This window comes from Cnephaeus nilssonii, assembly GCF_951640355.1.
Source record: "Cnephaeus nilssonii genome assembly, chromosome: 10".
NCBI lineage: Eukaryota > Metazoa > Chordata > Mammalia > Chiroptera > Vespertilionidae > Cnephaeus > Cnephaeus nilssonii.
Window position 1 is genome coordinate 21470111 of NC_137081.1, and position 24304 is coordinate 21494414.

A 24304-nucleotide genomic window follows, 5' to 3' on the forward strand; every position below is an offset into this window, starting at 1 on the left:
TTGCATTGAATGATGCTATACTGAGTGTACCAGACCTGGAATTGGCACAAGGGTGGGAAGCATGTTTAAGCCCATGCTGGGGTGGGAATTCTGGAGAAAAGCTTTCCTGAAGAGAGCACACCTGATCTGACTCTTTGGGGAACAAAGAATGAATGGCACTTCAGGCGGAGGGCACAGCCTGTGCAAAGTCATGAGGGTATGAAGCAATATGATGGGTTCAAGCGAAATACAAGTTGTTAGGTATTAACACAGTGCAAGAGGGGGCGAATAATGAGGCATCGGCCTGGCAGGCACAGAAGATTCTCACGGGGCAGAGGTGAAACAAAAGCAGATTTGGAACAAAGGTTGGAAGTCTCCCAGAACAGTCCAGGGGAGGGGAGGGTTGGCTTCCTGAGTCTGCATGTGTCCCTAAAACACCCACCCTCGCTCCTTATCCCCAGCCCTGTCCTAGCTCCAAATATTTCATAAAATGCATCTTAGTTTATTTTCTATAATCTTGTTAATGTATGTGTGGCTTGAGATTAGAATTTGGTCATCTCTGTATTCTCTGCTGGCTTATGTCTGAGCCTGCATTTCCTGTTTCAGATGACATGGACTGTGTTTTAATTTCTCAGTATAATGCCTGGCACAGCCTTATCTGCAGAAAGGTGTGTTCATAATGCCTTTTGGTGAGGCTTCATAATTCCTTACTTTGCATGTAGAGACACAGCTTTAGAGACGTACAAACTCCCTTGGCCTGGAAGAACTTTCTGCAAATTAGCTTGTCAGTCTTCTCCCCCCTTTGCCTCCTCTGCAGCACACAGGTAGGAAGCTAAGGGCAGGGGCTTACTTCAATTCTATTTTGTTTATTGAGAGCCCTTTATGTGTCAGGCAGTGAGAAGAAGCTGAATTGTAGGCAAGGAGACAGGGAGGGATCAGGCCATAGGCTCTTGCTCTCAAGATGTATCCACATAAAAGAAACTTTATGTCTGGGGTTTCTGGATGAAATTCAGGATTAGGTGTTAGGATTACAATTCAGTTTGGGGATCATTTAGCCCATCTGTTGGGTTTTTGGGGTGGGGTGGGGTGGGGAATGAGACCTCCAGTTCATTGTGCATGAAGATCCTATACTTCCATACTCTCCACGCAGGGGTTAGGTGGAGGGGGCCGGGGGGGGGGGAGGGTTCAGCCTTTAGATTGAACTACCTAATCAGAGCACAGAAGAGGGAGAGAGAAACATGTGTGATTTGGGGGTCAGGTTATCTAGCACCATCTCACCTGCTTCCCTCCAACCACCTCCCAGTGGGAGAGCTAGCTTGACTGTTTGCAGCATTTCCTCCCCTTCCTGTGCTGGGTCAGGGCTAAGGCTGGAGCCAGGAGCCCAGCCATAGCTCTGGTTTTCCCAAATGTGTAGATGTCACCACGCCTGCCCTTACATCTACTTCCATCCCAGGGACCATAACAGTGGGGGTGGGTGGTGGATAGAGATGTGGAAATCCCTCAGGGCTTGGGAGTCAGAATTTTTTGGTCCTGGTCCTGTCTCTGCCACCCATTGCTGCATAACCTTGGTCAAGTCACTACCTCTGAGCTTCTGTGGCCTCTTATCCTTCAGGGTATGGCTTACATGTCATCTGCTCAGGGGGCCCTCCCCCATTTAAACTGGTCTTCTGTCCTCCATATCACTGGCCCCCAATCACACACATGTATGGATGTATGTATAACATATACATATATGTACATGTATAACTATAAATACATATACACACAATTATGTTTGTCTTCTTATTTGGCTTGTTTCTCTACTAGATTCAAATTGTAGGCTCCGGGTATGCAGAGACTGTGTGTCTTTGATCCTTGTATCTTCAGACCCTAGCACAGTGCCTGGCAGATAGGAGGACATAAAAAAAGTAACTTAGTGAATGAATAAATGAACGAATGGCCGCTGACCCACATGATCTCTCAAGTTCCTTCCAGCTAAAAATGTTCATGAGTCTAAGGTTTCCCGCTAAGAGGACCATTCCAGGGCCCCTCCCAGAGTTCCTCTACAGGGAAAGGTGAGAGTTGCGTGGAGGGTGGGCTGCAAGCCTAGGTCCCTTCGCAGGATTCAGGCGAATGTGGACAGGGATCGGCGCAGATCCGAGGGTGCTCGAGTCCCGCCTCCCGGCCGGCCAGCGGGGGCGGGGCCGGGCCGCCTTTGACCGGGTGGCATTCGAGGGGTTCGCCAGATCGCGGGTGGCGAGGGGGCGGATTCAAACGCGAGTCAATGGCAAGGCGGGGCCAGAACGCCCCCATCATCCCCGCCCCCCGCCCCCCGGCAGCCTGCTGGTGCAGGGGGCGGGGCCTGGGCCGTGCCGTTGCCTAGCAACGTCCCGCCCCGCCCCCGCCCCCCTCCTTGCAGCGGCGGGCGCCTCCCCCCAGCATGGCCTGGCTGGGCTGGCCTGCGCCGTGCCTGTGGGTCGCCAGCTGCGGGCTGCTGCTTGTCCTGGTCCTGCTCCTGAGCCCCCGCAGCCGCCGAGCGCGGCGGACCCTCCGCTGCCTGTTCATGGCGCGCAGCAAGCGGCTGCTCTTCCGAATTGGGTTAGTGCGGGGCGCCTGGGATGCGGCGCTCGGGAAGGCGGGCTCGCGGGGACTGACCGGCGGCGGCCGCGGGAGGCTAGGGGATCAGTGCGGGTGAGGGCTGGGGGGTCCGGGTCCAAAGAAGAGCGGTCGGAGAGGCGGGCTAGAGAAAGCATTGATCTGGGGGAAGAGAAGTCGGTGGGTTGGAAATTGGTGTGGACCGGTAACGGAGGGTTGGAGGGGCAGCCCAGGGCGGCCAGACATGGGGCGTGAGGGGATCTGGAGGAAAGAGACAGGCGAGGGCCGGAGACAGGGAGCTGGGAAAGGAGGGCAGGCGCAGTATCCCGGGTCCAGAGGCCCGGTGGACAGGTGCAGGGGAGATGGAATGCCGCGTACCATCTCAGTGACATTTGAATACGCCAACTCCTTCCACGCGTCCCTGCCCCTCTCCCCACCCCCCAGCTCCCCACCACACAACACAAGCTCTCCTGTCCCAAGCGAGTGTCCCAACCCTGTAGGTCAGTCTGTTCCCTGCCCCCGATCCTGGCCTGTGTGGGAAGCCCCGGGCTGTGAAATCCCACCCTACTTAACACTGCTTGACTTGTTAAGGTTCACTGACCTCCAGTGACTTTTTACTGTCCAACCCCCTCCCGACCCTGTCCTCACTCCCTACCCTGTGCTCACTTGTCCATTCCCCCCACTTCTGCCCCTTCCTAGGCAGGCAAGAGTGGCTAACCAGCTCTGTTCTGCCCTGAGACACTGAGAGACAGGGAAGGAATCCCAAGAAAAAGATTTCATAGGGTCCCTATCCCCTTCCCACCACTAGCAGGGCCAGGGGGCAGGACCTCAAGTCCCAGTTTGAGGACATTGATGTTGGGGATGGCAAATGTGGGAGCCCTTGCCACAGGCCAGTTTCAGGGGAGGACCTAAGAGGAATTTCCTGAGCTTAGAGAAGACATTGCACAATTCACTTCTCCTCCCTAGACGACCACAGATATCTCAGGTGCTTCAGCCCTTAGGATTCTCCTCACATTCGGTCTAAGAAATAGAGATATAAGGGCCTAGTGGGAGAAAACTGGAAAATATGGCGGGGTTGGGGTGAGTCTTGTGTGTGGGCCTTTTGGGGCACTCACATTTCTAATGGCCTAAACGCTGGTCACATTCTCGATAATGCACCAACCAAGTCACCATTGCTCTTATAATAGGATTAACATAATGAGATAAATATTGAAATATTTTCATATTTGGGATTAAAAAAATTGTCTCCCCACAAAAATTTTGGAAATTTTACAATTATATTTGGGGAGGGATTTTTAACTCTACTTCTGATTTTCAAAACGGGTAATGTTGAAGTCATCATACAAACAGCCTGAGGAAGTAGAAAATAGAAGTTTCCACAAGGAACTGGAATTAGAAATCCTGAGATTAGAATTCCCAAGCTGGCCTTCTCAGAATCCTGACAGTTGGGGGTATTCCTAGAATTTTGGATCTGGGAGTGACCCAGTTGCCAAACTTGGAATTCTCAGAGAGTTTATTTGGAATTCAGTATTCCTAAGGGTTTCCTGTATCTGCATTTCAAGGTTGCCTTGGAATCCACTCCCCAAATTTGCAGAGCAGAAGGGCGTGCCCGGAGTCAGAGTTCCAGCTCCTGCCCCTCCACTGTCTGGGAAACAATTGGTCCAGTCCCTGGAGGGAGAGGCTGCTGGCTGCTGGGAGGGGCAGGGGGTGTTAGCAGGAAACAGGCTGGGGAAATAGGCAGGTGTTGATGCTGTGGGGGTGCCTCCAGGAAGGATGGAGAAGGAGGGGTGGATGGGACAGGACATGATGGGGAGGGGCGGACGGAGAAGACCAAAAATAGAGGAGTCTACTGGGGGCTGGAAAGCAGCAGTGGAAATACTAAGTAATGTTGTCATTGGTAACAATAATCACTGGTGTTTGACAATTTTATAAAGGGCTTTCCTCAAACACAACCACAGTTGTCTTGGGATGGGGATAACTGGGCACAGTAGAGGGTAGATTTGGGCTAACCTGAGGTAGACGTGCGCATTTGGGATTCTGCAGGGTCTGGGAAACAGTGAGTATAGTAGTTAAGCAAATAGCATGTGGGGTCAGGCAAATCTGCTTTTGAATCCTAGTTTTTTTGCTTAGTAACCATGTGACCTTGAACAAATAACTTAGCCTCTGTGTGCCTCAGTTGTTTGCATCTGGAAAATGGGCATAGTGATAGCCTTTACCTCCTGGGGCTTCTGTGAGGATCAAATGAAATTGTGCATATATGTGCACAGGGCCTGGCTCATAGTAAGCACACAGGGAATGTTAGCAATTGCTCATTCTGTAGCATGGGGAATAGGTGGGAGGGTACATGGTGCTCCTTCTGGAACTTTTTACATGCTTCTACTCCAGGCTTCCAAGCCTGTTCTGCCAAGCCACCCATCGGGAAATCCTATGTCCCCTCCTTCAGTGAACCCCTAGCTGCCCTGGGTCAGGATTGTGGGATCACAGATGTGAGCACAATCTAGTGGCTGTTCTCAAGGAGCAGAGGAAGGAGCATGTGAACAGGAACCCAAACCAGGGCAGGAATCAGGGCATGACAAGTTCCCGAGGAATGAGTGACAGGGTGTGCATGAGGAGGCTGGGATCAAGCGTGTGGGCCCTCCCAGGTGTGTCCCTTGCTTCATGTCTCAGTTTCCCTTTTGCCCCTTTGCCTTCTCAGTGTTGTTGGGTAGGGAGGGCAGGCTGCAGAACCTGGCCCTGAGCAGAAAATCTGTCTGCAGAGTGGGGTTGAATGGGGAACAAGGCTGGGCCCCTGCAGGCCTGGGAATGTCTGCAGAGCTGACTGAGTGGATGGCAGCCAGCCTGTGGGGCTGCACAGCCCCTTCTCCCTCCTGACCAAACCCCCTTCTCCATTTCCAGGCATAGAGGATCTTCCTTTAAAAAAAATGTTTTTATTGATTTTAGAGAGAGAGGAAGAGAAAGAGAGAAACATCGATCAGCTGCATCCACAGCAGCCCCTCTGCTCTCCCCCCATCCAGCTTCCCCTCTGCTGCCGGGTTAGTCTTCAAACCGTGGCTCTGAGCAGATGGCCCCTTCCCCAAGCCACCCTGTCTACAAAATGGAGTCCACACCCTCACCCAGGCCTTTGGGGCCCTCCGGCACCCACTCCAAATCTGCCCAATTCCATCATCTCTAGGCCATGAGCTTTTCCATACTTCTGTCTGAGAGCCTGTCAGATCTTCCTTCCTCCCTACGTCTCTACCTGTTGCATCCTCAAAGCTCACCTTCAAAAAATGTCTAAAATCTGAACACGTATCCCCACCTCCACTGCTCCCACCCTGGGCCAACCCACGGTCAGCCCTCACCTGGCCTCGCTCCTTCAGCCTTTGCACCTCTAACCAGAATGAAACTGTTAAGATTTAATTTAGGCCCTGACATTGTTAAATGTCTTTTAATGAATGAGTAAGTGACAAGCTTGGCTCAGGTGCCATCTCCTCTGCCCAGCCCCCCCAGTCCAAGTTCGTCTCCGCCTCCGAGGAACCCTTTTGTTTTCCCTCTTAAGGTTTTCATCGCATGTTCTTGCTTTTCTTGAATTACGTGTTCACAGGTCTGATACCCCCCTGGACTCCCACAGGCCTGGCCCAAGAGGGCCTGAGATTGGCAGGGGATAGAGCCGAAACGGACAGACCAAAATCAAAACCAAACAAAACCCCAGGGGCCTATGCTGGGCGGTTGGCCTGGGATCATGGGCAAGGAGACAAAACTAATTCAGGCCTCTCTGCCAGGACTGAGAAACCACAGAGAGGCCCCAGCAATGCCTGTGCCTCTGGTCCCCAACTCCCCTTCCCCCTCCACCCCCCCGCCGCCCCCCCCCCCCCCCCCCCCCGCCAGCCCTCAGCAGCAGCTCCTCCTCCATCTGGGAAAGATGGGCGACGTGTGGAAAGGCCCTCGAAGTCTTCAGAAGACCATTCCCGGGATGGGCATGGAGACGGTAGACACAGGCCCCATGAACTCCGGGGCAGGCCTATGTTTTGACCACATGCACGCACTGCCCTTCTCCTGGGCGTGGGGAAGTACCCCCTGCCTGCCAGGCCTGCTGGAGCTTCAGGAAATTCACCCTGTAAGGCCTAGTTAGCTGTCTCTTTCTCTTCTTCAGTTTCCTCAGCTTTGAGAACTCCCAAAACACGGAGCTGCTCTCTCTGTTCCTCAGGGGCCTGGGAGCAGGCCCTGGCTGCAGTAGAACTCTGTGTCCTGGTGTCTGCAAGTGCCTCCGCCCTCAGCCTTTCCTGGGCCGGCTTTCACAAAGAATGAAAGCCGACTGTGGCTAATCAGACACAAAGCCTTCACCACATGTCCTTGCTTATTCCTGCATTAGGTGTTCAAAGGTCTGGACTCCCACAGGCCTGGCCCAGGGAGCAGGACTAGAACAAGAGGGCCTGGGGTTAGAATGCGGGAGAGCAGGGGAAAGCTAAAAGAAACAGACCCAAACCCAAACCACACCCAACGCTGGGGCCTGGGGGGCATGAGAGGAGCAGCCCCAAATCCTCCCTGACCAGCAGCCTCACCAACTTAGCTTGCCTGTTGGGTCCTGTGGAATCTGGGGCCCCACCAAGATTGGGGGTCATTTAGAGAGTGCCAGAGGGTGGAAGGAAGGGGTCAAAATAGGTGACCCTGCAATAGGGGCTTTCCAGGTCATTCTGTTGAATGCAGAGCACCCCACCCCCCCAATGCCATCTTGAGGCTGAGCCTAGGGCCCAGCTGGGACAGACACTTGAAAGCCCTCGGGCCTGCCGGCCTGCCCAGCATAGGGAGACTGCCCTTGGGGAGGAGGGGAGAAGAAGAGCTTCATTGTGTGCTCTCCACTGCGTGCAGAGAGAGGAGGTTAGGGGGCGGGATGTGTCTCACCGTCTCCAGCTGTCCCACCAGCCTCCCATGGGGGCTGGAGGTTCAGACTCAGATATCAGAGAAGCCACGCTCTGGTTCAGTGGGCCCGTGACCCCTCACTGGGGCAGCTGGTGCTGTGTCCGCAGCCCTCACCCCCAGGGGAGGGCCCCTCAGGACAGCTGCAGGGCGCACCCCAGCCGGTGGCCCCCACCCCCAGCCCTGCTCTTGCAGAGTGGTTTCTCGGTCTCTCCCACCTGGGTCCCAGAGGACCAATTAGGAAACATGCTTTCCTTTTTGGTGAGGTGACTGTGGGTTGAATGAGAATTTAAGAACAGGGCCAAAGGAGGAAAAGACCAAAATCTTCGTTAGAGCCCAACTTTCTGCCCGTGCCTGGGGACCCCATGGCAGAGCCTGAATCCCACATCTGGCCCTGGGGTGTCAGGTCATCTTGCAGGTCACAGTGAGCTTACTGGGCCATGTGCCTCGGCAGCAGAAGAAAGGAAGTGGTAGGGCCCGTTCCATGGGACAGTGGTCCCAGTCACTTCCCAGTGGCACCTTCATCTTTCACATTTTCCCATCTAGGGTCTTGTTCTTTTTTCCTAAATTGTCTTGTGCATCTGACTCACGACACTCCCCCGCGAACCATCAACCCCGTCCTAAGTCCGGGACTGGGAATCACAGGGCAGATTGGAAAGGGATTCTCTGGTTCAGGGGGCCTTACCCTGAGGCCCATGGGCTCTGACCCTCTGTCCTTGTGGCAAAATGCTGCCTCTGTAATGGGTTGGTCCCAGGAGATGATTCACCGTGTCCTGGGGTCTGTATCTCAAAGAGCCCAAACTAGTGTCCCAGGAGTCCCAGGGGCCAGATCCTGGGCTGCGTGTCTGGTCAGGGTGATAGGTCATTTTCCTCAGCAAAGGCCCCCCAAGGAGTTGGGTCTGTCCCCAAATAGCTCCGGCCCACGCATCTCATCCTAGCCCCTTATTTGGGTTGGGGAGGATTTTAGTGGTTAAGAATGCAGACTCCAGGGTCAGGCTGTGGGGTGATTCTCTGCCCCACCACCCACTGCTCTGCGGTCCCGAGCAAATCCCTTCTTACCTCTCTGGGCTTCCCTGTCCTCCTCTGTGAAGTGCAGGAATAGTAGTACCTGCCTCGGGGTTAGTTGGAGGATGACAGCAGGTCATTGCCAGGGCCGCTCACAAGGAAAGCTGTGGAAAAGGTCACTGTTATCAAAGATGAGCCAGTGAGCTCCAGAGAGGCAGCCTGACCTGGTGGGCAGAGCCAGGACTGTGGACTCAGCTGCAGACCCCCTGTCTAGTACTCCTTCTAGCTCTTCCACTTAAGGGACCCTGGGTCCAGACCCCAGGGCTGGGGAAGTTGGGATTTTGTGGCCCAATGACACAGTCCCACCCATGTCCTTGGGTCTAGATGACCTGCTTAGCAGAACAGCCTGCTTGGCCAGTTGTGTGGGTGCCGGAGGGGAAGGGGAGGGACTTGGAAGCAGGTGGGTAAGAAGGGGAGGGGAGAGCAGGGGCAGAGGTGGCTGTAGCTCGGGCCCCAGACACCCCCACTGGGCTTCGCAGGGTCCACAGCCTGGCATGAGGCCAGCTGTACGGGGTGCCGAGTGGACAGTCCATTTCAAGTGCCTGGTCGCTTTAATACCTGCTTGCCCAGCCCTCCCCACCTTCCTGGTCACTAAGCATTTTGAGTGCCAGTTCTGTGCTGTGCTGGGGCTGGGGCTGCAGGGGGTGCTGAGGAGCCAGGAGGAGCAGGCTGGGTCTCCAGCTGAGTCCACCTGCCCTCCGCATGGTCCTTACCAGGTGGTAAGGCCCTGCCTCTGAGGGGCTCCCTCCCCGTGGAGGGGAGAGGCCGAGTGCCCCCCCGATGGAGGCAGGAAGGAGGCTTTCTGCTGGGGTAATCAGGAGCTGCAGGGTTTGAGCTGATCCCTGAAGGAAGCTTAGGACTCCAGTAAGTAGAGAAAGGCATGGAGGGTATTCCAGGCCAGAGACCTGCAGGAGGATGGTAGTTTTGAAATTTTAATGAGTTATTTCAGGTATTCAAAAAAATAGATAACAGTCTCTCCACTACCCAGCTCAAGAGATATTGCAGACCCTGTGGGCCTGGGCCCACCTCCTCCTGCCTCCGAGGGAGCCTGCGTGCTGCTCTCCCCTCAGCTGCCGTGATTCTTTACTATGCACGTCTGCATCCCAACCAACATAGGCGATGGTTGGGCACACTTTGGCATTGCTTTTGTTTTAATCCTCACCCAAAGGCATTTTTTCCATTGATTTTTAGGGAGAGTAAAAGGGAGGAGGGGGAGAGAGAGAGAGAGAGAAACATCCATGTGAGAGAGACACTTGACTGGTTGCTTCCCGAATGCATCCCAACGGGGCGGGGGGGGGGGGGGGGCGCAGGGATCAAACCTGCCACTGAGATATATGCCCTCGACTGGGAATCAAACCCACAGCCCTTTGGTCTGCAGGCCAGTGCTCTAACCACTGGGACACATCGGCCAAGGCTACATCCTTTATTTTCCTGGCTGTGCAGTTCTCCATGGTCTGATTATGTCACCACTTATTTATCCATTGCGCTGTTGGTGGACATTTGGGGCTTTTTGCTTGTTTACTCTTGGGAGCACAGGGTCTTCCCTGGGCCACGGAGCAGGGGAGGCAGAGACTTGTTTCCATCCCAGTTCAGGCCTAACTGGGCGTCAGACATTCGCCTGTCCGCAGTGGGAGCCACTGCAGGCTTTTGAGCAGGAGCGGGACGCGGTCAGCAACGGTGCTTTGTTTGCCAGTGGTTTGCAGTTTGGATTGAAGGTAGAGAGCTGTGTAAAGGAGGCTTTCCCAAGGGCCTGCCCCTGGGTGAGCCCATGGGGTGAGGGGTAGATGGTAAACTTTTTCTTTTTAATTCTTTATTGTTGAAAGTATTACATATTTCTCCTTTCCCCCCATTGACCTCTGCCAGCCCGCTCCCGCCTCCCAGCACAGGCCCTCACCCCACCTTGGTTATGCTCATATGCATGCATACAAGTCTTTTGGTTGATCTCTTACCCCCTCCTCCCACCCTCCCCTGCCTTCCCTCTGAGGTTTGACGGTTTGTTCGATGCTTCTGTGTCGCTGGATCTATTTTTGTCCATCAGTTTATGTTGTTCATTATATTCCACAAATGAGTGAGATCATGTGACACTTATCTTACTCCGACTGGCTTATTTCACTTAGCATAATGCTCTCTAGGTCCATCCATGCTGTTGCAAATGGTAAGAGTTCTTTTAGAAGGTAAACTTGAGGGAAAATCTGTTTTGGTCGCTTATGTCAGGGGAGGGTTAAGTCAGAGCTCACACTGTGAAACTGGGCAGATGGCAGGGCCTTTCCCAGAAGGAGAGGCAGCAGGAGGAAGAGCTGACAAGCATGGTTTTGGACGTTGGTGATTGTGACACAGCCATTATGTGGAGTTGGGAGAGGAGCCAGATCTCAGAGCCTGGAGAGGCACGTGCAAGTCATTGTCAGGGGAGGACTGGGCTGGGAGCTTGGGATGCGTGTCCCACGTGTTACTGGGTCCTCAGGCCCTGCATTCCCCTGCTGTGCACTGTGATCCAGACTTCAGGGCCACCCTGTCCCTCCCCCCTGCCTCCCTCCCCCACAGCCAGCGGGTCCCGCACCCAGCTCCAGCTTTCTCATCTCCAACACCCTCCAGTCCAGGCTCTTGCCATCTCTCCCACTCAGCGACTCCGTTTCCCCTGCCACCTTCCACCGCACCCCTACACAGCAGCCAAGTGAACCCTTAAAAAGGGAAGTCAGAGCACATGCTTCCCCACTTTAAAAGCCACCAGCAATTTTCCACCCCTTCTCTTTGGCCTGGCCCCTGCCCTCCTCTGCTCTGGCTCTCTCTGCCCCGCTGGCCCTGCCTCGGCCTTCTGGAGGCTCCGAGGACACACCCCACTCCTGCCTGCTCAGGACCTTGGTGCTGCACCACCCAGGCTGTCTGCACTGCTGGCTCCCTCTCGCCTGTCCATTCCCAGCTCGAAGGTTGCCCGTGGAGAAGAGGCCTTCCCTGACCACCCTGTCCACAGTAAGACAGACCTCTTCCCTTCCGTCACCAGCTGTAGTTCACTGCTTGTTTGTTGATTGGTTTTCCAGTTGGGTCTGTTGGCTGCTCCACTCACTATGCTGGCAGCAACCCAGCTGCCGGGTTCTCTGCTGCTTGTACCCTGTCTGGCATGTGCAATGAATATTTGCTGAAAAAGCAAATGAAAGAGAGGGGCCTTGTTTACTGCGGCTTCTTAATGCACAGCCCCTGTCCTCGTGGATCTTGACCTTCGTTGGGGGACAAAGCACATATGAGCATGCAGAAAGGGAACGCAGGGAGCACTGAGCAGCCCCTCCCAGGTGTGGACGCCTCCTGCTAGCAGCTGTGAGGGGCGCCTGGCTGAATGTGGGAAGGAAACAACAGTTGTTCAACACTTTCCACTGCCGCGCCCTGACGATTACCATTTGTTACCTTGTTTTATGTCACTTAGTCCTCACACAGCACCGCAGGGGTAAGTCCTGGCAGCATGCTGAGGACGAGGAGCTGGCCTGTGGGACCACTGACTTACCCAAGCTCTCAGGAGCAGGTCTCCAAGCACGGATGTGAGGTGGTTTCGGAGCCCAGAGGAAAGTAGGATTTTAAAAATGTACTTACTTACTAGAGGCCCAGTGCACAAAATTCCTGCACTGGGCTGGTGGGGAGTCCCTCAGCCTGGATTGTGAGAGGGCGCAGGCCAGGCCAAGGGACCCACCGGTGCACGATTGGGGCCGGGGAGGGACACAGGAGGTTGGCCAGCCGGGGAGGGACCACAAGAGGGCTCCAGGGCATGTCCAGCCCATCTCGCTCAGTCCAGATCAGCCAGACCCCAGCAGCAAACTAACCTACCGGTTGGAGCGTCTGCCCCCTGATGGTCAGTGCATGTCATAGTGAGCTGTTGAGCAGCCTTAGCATATCATTAGCATATTACACTTTGATTGGTTGAATGGCTGACTGGATGACTGGACACTTAGCATATTAGGCTTTTATTATATAAGGTGATTAATTTTTAACTTTTCATTTTGAAATTATTTCAGACTTGCAAAAATAGTACAAGTATTCCCACATGCCCCTCACCCACCTCCCTTGAATGTTAACTTCTTTCATAACCACAGTACTGTTATCAAAAACTAAGAAATTAACATCAATCTAAATTATTAACTACTCTCCAGACCTTATTGAAATTTCACCTATTGTCCCACTAATGTTCTTTTTCTGGTCTAGAATCCAATCCAGGATAATTAGGTTGTTCCCACCAATCCCCTCAGGTTGGGCATCTCCCGAGCCAGCTCTTTGTCATCACTGACACACCCACGAGAATCTGCAGCTCCCTCCCTCCCTCCCTCCCTCCCTCAGGGCTTCTGCACTTCCTCCTGTCCGGTTCTTGGAGAGCTTTCCCCAGATTCTCACTTGACCTGCTCCCTTCTTCTTGGAAAGTCAGCTCCAGAAAGGCCTTCCGTGACTCTGGTATCTAAAATAGCTCCTGTCATCCTCCTCTGTCCTTGGCACTATGTTTATTGTCCTGTCTGTCCCGCTAGAATATAAGCTGCAAGAGGACGCTGACTCTGCCTACTCACTGTGTGCCCAGAGCAGGATAATCACAAGGCCTCACTAAATACTGGTGACTGAGTGAGAAAGTACGAAGTGGCTGAAACTGATTAAAAAACAACAACAACAGTCCTGGCCAGTATGGCTGCGTTGTTTGGGTGTCATCCAGTGCACCAAAAGGTCACTGGTTCAATTCCCGGTCAGGGCACATGCCCAGGGTGCAGGCTCAATTCCTGGTTGGGAGGGTGCATGCAGGAGACAGCTGATAGATGTTTCTCTCTCATGTTGATGTTTCTCTCTCTCCCTCTCCCTTCCTCTTTCTCTAAAAAAATCAATAAAAACGTATTTTTTAAAAAGAAGAACAGACTGGTAGTCACAAAATAGTCACAGGAATGTAAAGTGCAGCATAGGGAATAATATTGTGCTAACTATGTGTGGTGTGAGGTGAGACACTTAGTATATACTTGTCTAACCATATGCTGTACACCCAAAACTAATACAAAATAACATTGAATGTAAACTGTAATTGAAAAAAATAATTTAAAAATAAAAGAGAAAGAGGGCCTATGAAAAATGGACATAAAATCACAAAGGATGACAAAACCCCTCCATCGTGTGTCGAAATTCCCAATCAATACAAGTGCATGAGCACACAACCAGGGGCTGCAGTGATTGACTTTGGCTAAGTCACATCTGCTGAATTGTCACAGGAACCTGCCTGGTTTTGGACAAATTGTTTGTAGACAAATCAGCTAGTTCTTTACGAAGGGCCTGAAGAGTGGTCACGCCTGCACCTCAACCCCCTCCCCACACCCTAACAATCAGACTAGCACGAATTTTTCCATTAATTTTTATATGGGACAGTACCGGCTTTAAATGCAAATGTGAGGACATTTAACTCCCATGTGGAATCACTGGAACAACATAGTTCACATTTCTCAGCTTGTGTAGAAATATGTGTTTTGTTCTGACCAAACCACTGGAACGCTGCACAAAACTAACTCAACTGGTTTTTTGTTTGTTTTGTTTTAAATATATTATATTGATTTTTTACAGAGAGGGAGAGAGTTAGAAACATCGATGAGAGAGAAACATCGATCAGCTGCCTCCTGCACACCCCCCACTGGGGATGTGACCGCAACCAAGGTACATGTCCTTGACCGGAATCGAACCTGGGACCCTTCAGTCCGCAGGCCGACGCTCTATCCACTGAGTCAAACCGGTCAGGGCTCAACTGTTTTTATTTTACCTCTTGACACACCATGTTCTACCTTCACACTCTACCTTCAGCTCATGGATGAGCCAGGAAGGACCGATGAAAAGAAGAGGACAGATCGGTGACCCCCTTTCCCTTTACTTCTGTAGCATCATTTGCAGCTTAGTTGGTTGAATCATACAGGGGCGTAACTTGCGTAAGGAAGGATGTGGTAGGGTTCCTTGGTCATTTGTGTTTCTTAGAACCCCACTGCTTTCTTTATGCCTTTGAAGCAGATTCTGGTTTGAACTGAAGGTGTGGCCTCTCCGGACAGTCAGTGCCCCCATCACTCAATTGTAGATGGAAACTCAACTTGTATCACGTTGAGTCTGGTTGAATTCCCACACATAACAGGTCTGCCAGAATTCTGTGCTCCTGGGGCATTGCAAACACGGTATGTGTATGGGGGAGCAAGGAACAGAACATACATGTTTTGTGTGTATCACCTATGCTTGTGTGCATGTTCTGTTGTCCCATCAGACTTCACACAAGGTCAAAGGTAAAATCATTATGGATTTCAAGATGGGAACAGCAGAGCATCAAACCAAGCAGCGGCCGCACCGGTGAAGCTGGCCCTGCGTGCTGCATTCTGTATCTGGAGGGTTCTGTCACTTACAAAGCCCACATCCTTTTTGCAGCCTTTTCACTGTGTTGCCTGGGATGGCCTGGCAGAGTGGCCAGAAGAGGGAGGAAGTGTGGTCAGCCCATCCAACCTCATCTCTCCCTGCTTCCTCCACCAAACAGCCAAACCGAACTTTCTAGGTTCCCTCAACAAGCCCTGCTGTCTGCTATTATAGTTCCCTCTACCCCAGTGGTTCTCCACGTTGTGGTCCCTGGGCCAGCAGCGTTGCCATCACCTGAGGTTATTAGAGAAATGCCAATTCCCAGGCTCCTTTTCCAGGTGGTTCAGCATTCCCTGGCATCATTGTGATGCATCGCTGCTCTTCCTGAAATACATTTCTCACCTCTTTCAGCTTCCTGACTCCTCCACCCCTTTCACTGAAAAAACTCACACTCCAGGAGTCTGTCGGAATTCTTCACCTCTCCCTGATGGGCTGCAAGCAGGGTGTGTCTGTCTTGTTCTCCATCTTGTCCGGAGTTACTGAGCAGGGCAAACAGTAGGCACACAATAAGTGATGGTGGCGTTGCATTGACTCAGGGGTGGCCAGCGGAGGGGAGACACGGGGCCTGGGCCTCACGGAAGGTCGGGGGTGCGGGGCTGAGCACGGACATCCCTCCCTGCAGGTACAGCCTGTACACCCGCACCTGGCTTGGGTACCTCTTCTACCGACAGCAGCTGCGCAGGGCTCGGAATCGCTACCCCAAAGGCCATTCCAGAACCCAGCCCCGCCTCTTCAACGGTGAGCTCTCACCCCCAGCTTTGCCCACTACCCTCCCTGTCTACTCCCGGTCACGTACCCCCAACTGCTGGGCTCCCTGCCTGTCACCTCACCCACAACCCACTTCTGTCCCCAGGAGTGAAGGTGCTTCCCATCCCTGTCCTCTCGGACAATTACAGCTACCTCATCATCGACACCCAGGCCCGGCTGGCTGTGGCTGTGGACCCTTCAGACCCTCAGGCCGTGCAGGTGAGGGGCAGCGATCCCTGGGGTCACATCGGGGACTAGCAGCTACCCTTTACTAGAGAAGGGCTGATCCTGGTCCCTCTGCCAATGGGACGTGCCCCCTCCACATGCGCTCACACACAGAAACCCCCACAACCACAGCCTGGAGCAGGGCCGGTGGGTGTCCAGGGCTGAACTGGAGGAAGGGGGGAGGGCAGCAGCGAGGGAACCAGACCCCAAGAGAGCGATGCTGACGCAGGGCTGTGGGTCTCTCATTCTCTGTGGCTCTCTTTCTGGCCCTCTTTCTTCTCTCCTCACCGCTGTCTGGCAGTATCCGGGACTCTCCATCTTTCCCTCCCATTTCTTATTCCTGTGTGTGCTTATGTCTCTCCTCCCCTGTCCTCCACCTCCTCGCCTCTCCTGTGTGCCCATGCTGGGTCTCAGCTCCCACCTCCCCTTCCCCAGCCCTTTCCTCCCACCCCCTTCTCATTCTCTAGCTCTACCTCTCTCTCTCACCCCTCCCTCTCCCTCACCCCTCCCTCCTCTCTTTTCCTCTCCTCTCCACCCAGCACCCACGCCCCTATCTCTCTCTGCCTGGAGCCTCCCTCTGTGCCCTGTTCCTCCGTCTCAGTAACTTCTCTCTCTTCCAGGCTTCCATTGAAAAGGAAGGTGTGACCTTGGTTGCCATTCTCTGCACCCACAAACACTGGTAAGGAGCTGGGTGGGGGTCCAGCTACACATGCTCTTCCCTAGCTGACTCTTACCCGGCTCATCTTGTTAGGTCTGAGCTCCATAAGGTCAGGCCGGGCTGGGGGTCAGGAGGTCAGGATGGGGGCCACCACAGCTCATGAAGAACCGGGGCCCTAGCAGAGAGGGAGGGCAGTGGCCTCCCACTGCTCCACTTATCAGGCTCCTGAAGCCCCAGAGGAGGGCAGGGCAGACACTTATCTCTCGTCCCATGTTCCATGGGCACTTCTTACACGCCTGCTGTGCCCCGGGCATGGATAGACCCTGTGATCTCTTCTCTCAAGAAGATGACAGTGCAACAGGGGAGACAGCCATGCATGAAAGTGTACAACAATGACAAACGATGACAACAGTGGCAGTTGGCACAGGGTATAGGGGGTGGTGGGCACCAGGTGGGGCATAATCAGATCCACTTGGGAGAATTAGGAGCTGGTGACCCAGGAGCTGAGGGAGTCCAGAAAGATCAGTTGACATTGGCCGGTGATGGGGGCTGGCAGGGGGTGGGAGGTGGGGGGGGGGGGTGCGGGGTGACTTTCTGAGAAAGGAAGCAGCTTAAACAAATGCCCGGAGGTATGGACAGCTCGGCTCAGTCCAGCAGCCAGGACATCCAGGGCTCACAGGCCCGGAGATGCCACGGGAAGAGGAGGCGAGGAGGCCTAGTGCAGTTACCCCTCAAAGCCCTCCCTGTCCCTGCTGTCTACAGGGACCACAGTGGAGGGAACCGTGACCTCAGCCGGCGGCACCAGGACTGTCGGGTGTACGGGAGCCCTCAGGACGGCATCCCCTACCTCACCCAGTAAGTCCCTGGCCCAGGGCTGGGATGGCACTTCCTTGGGCCCATCCCTCAACTTTCAGTCGAGTATTTTGCTGATGCCTCTCCTGGCCTTTAGAGAGCAGATCACAGCCCATTTGAAGACTGGCACTGCCCACCCCCCCAACTGATTGAGCCATGATTCCCAAAGCAGAAAGAGGGGAAGGTTTGGATCTGAAGTCCTAAGCACTGGGGGTGCCTTCTCTTTCTGGTGTGGAAGCCCCGACTCCTGCAAATTTCCCAGCCCCTTGAGCCTCGGGTAAGGCAGGACCAGGTCTAGTACCTTCTCTCCCCTGTTGCCTTGCTCCTCAGTCCCCTGTGTCATCAAGATGTGGTGAGTGTGGGACGGCTTCAGATCCGGGCTCTAGCCACCCCTGGCCACACACAAGGCCATCTGGTCTACTTGCTGGATGGGGAGCCCTACAAGGGTCCTTCCTGCCTCTTTTCAGGGGACCTGCTCTTCCTCTCTGGCTGTGGTGAGTTCCCCCAAAGGGAAGAGGGAGGATGAGGGGTAGAGGGGAGGGAAGAGGCCAGGGCAGGGGCCCCAGGACAGCCTCAGTGCAATGCAATGCAGTAAAGCACTGTTTTTGCACAGATGTTGCCTCAGCAGTTACTCTGATTTGGGGAAACCGTTACCTCTGTTACCTGAATTTCTTTTATATTCTCACGACTTCCCACAGGGACTGGATAGAATGAGACAATGCCTGTAACTGAGTACAGGGCATTTGTTTCCACTGGGTGGAGCCTGATTCTCTGATACAGTGACTCGGGGACTAAGTTACAAAAACTTGAGAACCCCTGAGCAAGAGGACGATGGGGATCACAAGGCCCAGGCTGTATAGAGTCCCAACAGGCAGCGCTAGCAAAGAAGGAAGTGGAAAGGAGCGACCTGACAGGGCCATGCTTGGGGTTGTTAGGACCCAGACTGAAGCCCCTCTCCACCTGCATGTCAGTATGTGCAATGGAGGCCTTCAGAAGGGCTTGGCTGGGGGTGAATATATGGGCCCAGCTCCCTGGTGCATGGTTGAGGGCTGGTGGCTTGAGGTGCACAAGCTAGTCCCCGTCCCACTTCACACACCTTATATCATACTGTGTTATCCTGGTGTTTTATAACAAACCCTCTGGCCCCACCAGGACGGACCTTTGAGGGCACTGCAGAGACCATGCTGAGCTCGCTGGACACTGTGCTGGGGCTGGAAGATGACACTCTGCTGTGGCCTGGTGAGGTCCCCCCTTCCCCCTTCTAGAGTCCCCCAGACCCATCTCCCTTCTTATTGGAATACTGGCTCTGTAACGCCTCTGCTTAGCCAGAGCTGAGGGTGAAAACTCAACTTTGCTCTTCAGGGGAGAAGTCAGTAAATCCAGTCTACATGTATCCATGGTCTGCATCCATATCCACACATTGTATGTCCAGCCATATGTGTATATGTATGTACATTGCATGTCCATATATATATACATGTGTATATATATATACACATTGCATGTCCACAGTTTCTTTTTTATTTTAATATATTTTGATTGATTTCAGAGAGGAAGGGAGAGGGAGAGATAGAAACATCAATGCTGAGAGAGAATCATCAATCGGCTACTTCCCACATGCCCCCACCAGGGACCGAGCCCGAAATCCCGGCATGTTCGCTGACCGGGAATCAAACCATGACCTCCTAGTTCATGGGTCAAAGCTCAACCACTGAGCAGCACTTGCCAGCACATGTCTACAGTTTCTAAAACACATTAACCAATATCTCAGTTAATCCTCAGGATATCTCATTTCATCCATTCATTCATACTTTCTTGAGCACCTAGCATGTGCCAGGCTCTGTTCTAGGCACTGGAGACACACCCTTCTTCTAGTGGCATTATTTTCTCCACTTGCCAAAGAAAACTGTGGCCCAGAGAGGTGCCATGACTTGACTGAGGTCGCAACAGTGGGCAGAGGCAGAGTCGGGCTAGAACACGGTCTCCTGGCTGCAGATCTGGTGGATTCCCCTGAATTGCTTCTGCCTCTTCACACGTGGCTGAATTGTGCCCACCTTTCCCGGGCAGTGCTGCCCCCGCCTCCTGGGTGCCAGTACCATAGGCCTGGGGGCAGGGAGGACTTTTCCTGATCACACACCAATCTCTCTGCCCTGCCTCTGGCCCCGTGGGGGTCCTTAGGTCATGAGTACGCAGAGGAGAACCTGGGCTTTGCTGGTGTGGTGGAGCCTGAGAACCTGGCCCGGGAGAGGAAGATGCAGTGGGTGCAGAGGCAGCGGATGGAGCGCAAGAGCACGGTGAGGGGCCGCGAGGGCACTCCCCGGAGGGAACCCTTCCTGCTGAGCCAGGCCTTCGTGCCCCTCCCAGAGCTCTGACACGTGTGCTTCCTAGGCCTTCCAGTGAGAACTCCTGGACCCCAGGACGGGGCAGGGGGCGGGAGGCTTCCCTGGTTGGGTACATTTTCCAGATTCTCCCCACCAAAGCCAGCTGCTCTGGTCCCACAGTGCCCGTCCACCCTGGGAGAGGAGCGCTCCTACAACCCGTTCCTGAGGACCCACTGCCTGGTGCTGCAGGAGACTGTGGGGCCCGGCCCGGGCCCTGCTGAGGACGATGGCTGCTCCCGGGCCCAGCTCCTGGAGAAGCTCCGCCGGCTGAAGGACCTGCACAAGAGCAAGTGATGTCCCCCAGCACCCCCCAGCCCACCCGCATGGTGGGGAGGCCGCCCATCGCCCACACAGACCACCCTCATTGCTACCAACACCACCTCTGTCAGCGCCACGGTGGGCATCATTCCCCGACACTCGTCATGGAGACAAGGCGGGGAGACCCTGAGGCCCAGGGAAGGGACTGCTCCAAGGCTTGTGCTCTGACTGGGAATCAAACCATGACCTCCTAGTTCATGGGTCAAAGCTCAACCACTGAGACTCCATGGGGTGAGGCTGAGCTGTGAAGCCTAACAGGAAAGGAGGGGCCCTGGGCATCTCCAGACCTAACTGAAAGGGTCCCCTGCTCCCTCCCCGTTCCTGCGCTGGCAGTGAGCACCTAGAGGCTGCGATGAGCCCCTCCCTCAGGAGGCAGCGCTCTCGCTGCGGCCACTAAGCCCAGGCCACAGGAGCCGTGAACAGGTTGAGTGCATCCCCCTTCTCCCATTCAGGGTTGGGAAACTCAGTCTCCCCAGGTGGGCTCTGGTTTACTGAAACACTGCCCCTCCTCCCCCAGCCTCCCCACGCTGCCCCATCCCATCCTGACCCCACAAAGGCATTTTTCAACCGAGCCATTTCTGAGAAAGGTGAAAGGGCTGGAAGTCTGGCTGTCTGTCCAGTCTCAGCCTCAGTGGCTTCCCTACAGCCTGGAAGAGGGAGGGTCCTGGTTGCCAAGGAAACCTTGACTTCAGGCTCAGGAGACACCTGAGGGTGCTGGATTGCAGCCCAGCAGTCTTGTAGGTCACACGGGCTCCCTGCACAGCTGGCCTGGTCCTGCCCCCTGGCCTCTGCCCCTGCCCTGGGCCAACAGCCCCTCCCTTCCAGGCTCTGAGAGAGAGCCATCGTCCGCCATGGCCCGCAGCTCTCTCATTATGGCCCTTATTCTTAGGAACTTCTGCCTCCTCCAACTTCTGCTTTATCCTCAGCCCCTTTCCTCTTTTAGTTATTAACAACATTCATCTGGCCCCTTGCCGTTTGCCAAGAACATTCTGTGTCATTTCTCATTTGGTCCTTGGCCCCATCCTGGCTGGGGGAGGGGTCTGTGAGGCAGAGTTCAGAAATGGAAACCTGGGAGCAGAGGCCTCTCAAGGGAATGGCAGCTTCCAGGACCCCAGGCCTGGGCCCTGCCCTCTGCTCAGCCCTCCCTCAGCTGTGTCTCTTTTGGTCTTGGGTCCAGGTTCCTTTGGGGCCTCATGAGGAACCCTATGGCCCTCAAGCAGGCGTACCTGGGTCAGCCAGGGGCCTTGTCTTCCGTCCTTCCTCAGGCTCTGCTCACCTCTGGCGAGCCTCCAAGATGCCCCGTGCCCTCAGTTTCTCCTCATCATCCGGCCTCTGCCTCCCTCTCTAGCCACAGCCTCTAGTACCAACTCTAGCAATACTACCGGAATAGAGTTCCCCGCACCCCAAGATATGCAGTTTCCTGCCTCTGTGCCTTCGCTCATGCTGTTTCTTCAGACTGGAATGCCTTTCCCTGCTCCTCCTGCCTTGTCTGCCTGGCAAACACCTGTTCATTCTTCACAATCCCCCTCAACGGCCCCCTCCTCCAGGAAGACAACCCCATGCTCCCCCCCCACCCCACCCCCGCCCCAGGCTACCTCTGCTCTTTGTAAATGCTTCTCTGTGGCACTTATCACTCTGTATTACTTGTTTACACGTTTGTCTCCCCTTCCAGACTGTGAACCCTTCAGGGCATGGACTGTATCTTATGCATCTCTGTATTTCTGCGCCTAGCACGGTGCCTGGCACACAGTAGGCGCTCAATAAATGTTAAATGAATGAATGATTTAAGAGAAGCTTGATCGCTCAGTGGGATTGTCTTTATTGCTGGTTTTGTTCTGTCTGGGTTACGGGTCCACCAGCTTGGAGTTACTGTGCTTCAAGAGCTTTGGCCAGAAACAACGCCACGACTATATCCTCCTATGGCTCGTGTGCAATCTGTTCAGGGCTTACAACGCGTTTACCTCTGTGTCTTCTGAAGCTTGAGATGCACAGGAGTGCCCTGGCCACAGGGAGATGTTTTATGTGGTCACAGCACAGCAGTGAAAAGCACTTCAAGGGCAAGGCCTTGGCCTCTCTTTGATGCCTCTCTAACTAAGGGCCAGATGCCACTGTCTGGAGATAAATTTTAACAACATCGTTTTGTTTTCATTGTATTTACCTTCGGGGTTAATATTTTTGACAAGTGACACCACTTTTCAATTCAGGACAGTAATTAAAGGTATTTATTGAAATAAGAAAATAAGAAGCAAAGGTGACACTTGGCTATGGCAGAATTCTTTTTTAAAAAATATATTTTTATTGATTTCAGAGAGGAAGAGAGAGGGAGAGAGAGATAGAAACATCAATGATGAGAGAGAATCATTGATTGGCTGCCTCCTGCACACCCCCTACTGGGGATTGAGCCTGCAACCCGGGCATGTGCCCTTGACCAGAATTGAACCCAGGACCCTTCAGTCCTTAGGCTAACACTCTATCCACTGAGCCAAACCAGCTAGGGCTATGGCAAAATTCTTGAAGGTGGCGCTGGTATGGCTGAAGACTAAAGCACTGGCTTAGCTCCACATTTCCCTGGGGGCAGCTCAAGGCATAGTCTTCCCACCCCTGGCCATACCTCTGCCTCTCTCTGAGGTGCTCCTCTTCACCCCAACTTGGGGGCCGTGGCACTGGCCCAGGCTGTCCTGGATCAGGGCTGCACCTTGGGTGGGGGTGAGGAAAGGGGCCTGGTCCTCACCTTCCTGAAGAAGGGCAGTTGTCTGTGCTCTGTGATTGTCTCTGTGTCACTGCTGTCTTGAATGGGCCAGCCCCAGGGCCAGGTCACTCTGGGTACCCAGCTTCGGGGGGCCCTTGGTGATGGTTCTCTAATGCTGGTGACATCTTCCCAGGGCCCTGGATCATCCTCCCACAAATGCATCTGTCCTGAATGATGACACATGCTTCTCCCAGAGCTGGAACTGACCAGCAGCAACCAGGCCACTTGCTCCTTGCTTGCAGGACAGCAGGTGTCACTGGGCTTTGAGACCTGAGTTCTAATCGCAGCTCTGTCACTCAACATCCAAGTGACCTTGGATAAGTCACTTCCCTGACCTCAGTTTCCAATGGAGATGACAAGCATGAGTGAGTCAACCTTTTCAAGGACAAGTGACAAGTACTTAACAGAAAGGAGCTTACACCAAAAGGGAAATTTATCAGCTCATGAAATCAAGAAGAGTAGGATTATGTCATGGTGAGTTCAGGCATGAATATGAGCAGTATCATCACCATTCAGATCTGCTTTCTTCTGTATTGGTATGGTTCTGTCAGGCTTTCTCCCTGCAGCGGAAAGATGTTCTCTAGAAGTTCCAGGCTACTAGTTCATACAACTTAGCAGAACCCCCCATAGTCCCAGGGATCGAGTTTCATTCGCCCAGTTGGGGTCATGTGACCAACCCTGAATCAACCATAGGGATAAGGTATCTGGACCTCTCTGACTGGCCAAATAGGTCACATGACTATACCTGGACGGGCAGTGTCAGACCAACTGAAACACAGTGCATTGGGAGTAGGGGAAGAGTCCCCCAAAGGACCAGGAGGTCTGATACCAGAAATGATGCAAGGCAGCAAAATCACAACCCTTCACTAACAATTAGACTTACTATTAGGAGAGTCTGATGAGAAACGGCATATGAAGTCACTTTGGAAAATGCTGTATCAGATTTTTGATGCTATAATTAATTATAAAGAAGAAATGGAGGTAGACATGGCCCCCAAGGTGTTTGAAGAAAAATACAGAAAAAAAAAAAACTTGATGTGATTCACATATGAAAGCAATAGGGCTTGCTTTTTTTAGATTTTATTTAAATCCTCTATTTTTTTGTTAACAACTTTGAGATATAATTTACATAACACAAAATTCACCCTTTTAAAAAGTGCACGATTCAGTGGTTTTTAGTACTGGCAGTTTTCTGGCCATAGCCGCCATCTAATCTTAGAACATTTTCATCATCTCAGATAGAAACCCTGTGCCCATTTGATGTCACTCCCTGTCTCCATGCCTCCACCCCACCCCCAACTAGGCAGCCACTGATCTACTTTCTGTCTCTAGATTTATTCTGGACATGCCATATAAATAGAATCATACATATGTGGTCTTTTGTGACTGGTTTCTTTTACTCAATATGATTTCAAGGTTCATCCATGTTGTAGCATGTATCAGTACTTTATTCCTTCATGGCTAAATAATATC

At 53.3% G+C, this 24304-nt stretch overlaps 1 protein-coding gene across 1 annotated transcript; it reads left to right on the forward strand.

Moving 5' to 3' along the window:
• Positions 1-2357: 2357 nt before the first annotated feature.
• On the forward strand, positions 2358-21813 carry LOC307105951 (putative hydrolase PNKD). The gene is made up of 9 exons (XM_079781945.1): positions 2358-2556; positions 15524-15639; positions 15755-15867; positions 16494-16552; positions 17294-17386; positions 17714-17877; positions 18536-18622; positions 19562-19677; positions 19885-21813. Exons 1-9 carry the CDS (start codon positions 2399-2401, stop codon positions 20056-20058), a joined length of 1080 nt encoding a protein of 359 aa, XP_079638071.1. The 5' UTR covers positions 2358-2398; the 3' UTR covers positions 20059-21813.
• The last annotated feature ends 2491 nt before the right edge of the window (positions 21814-24304 follow it).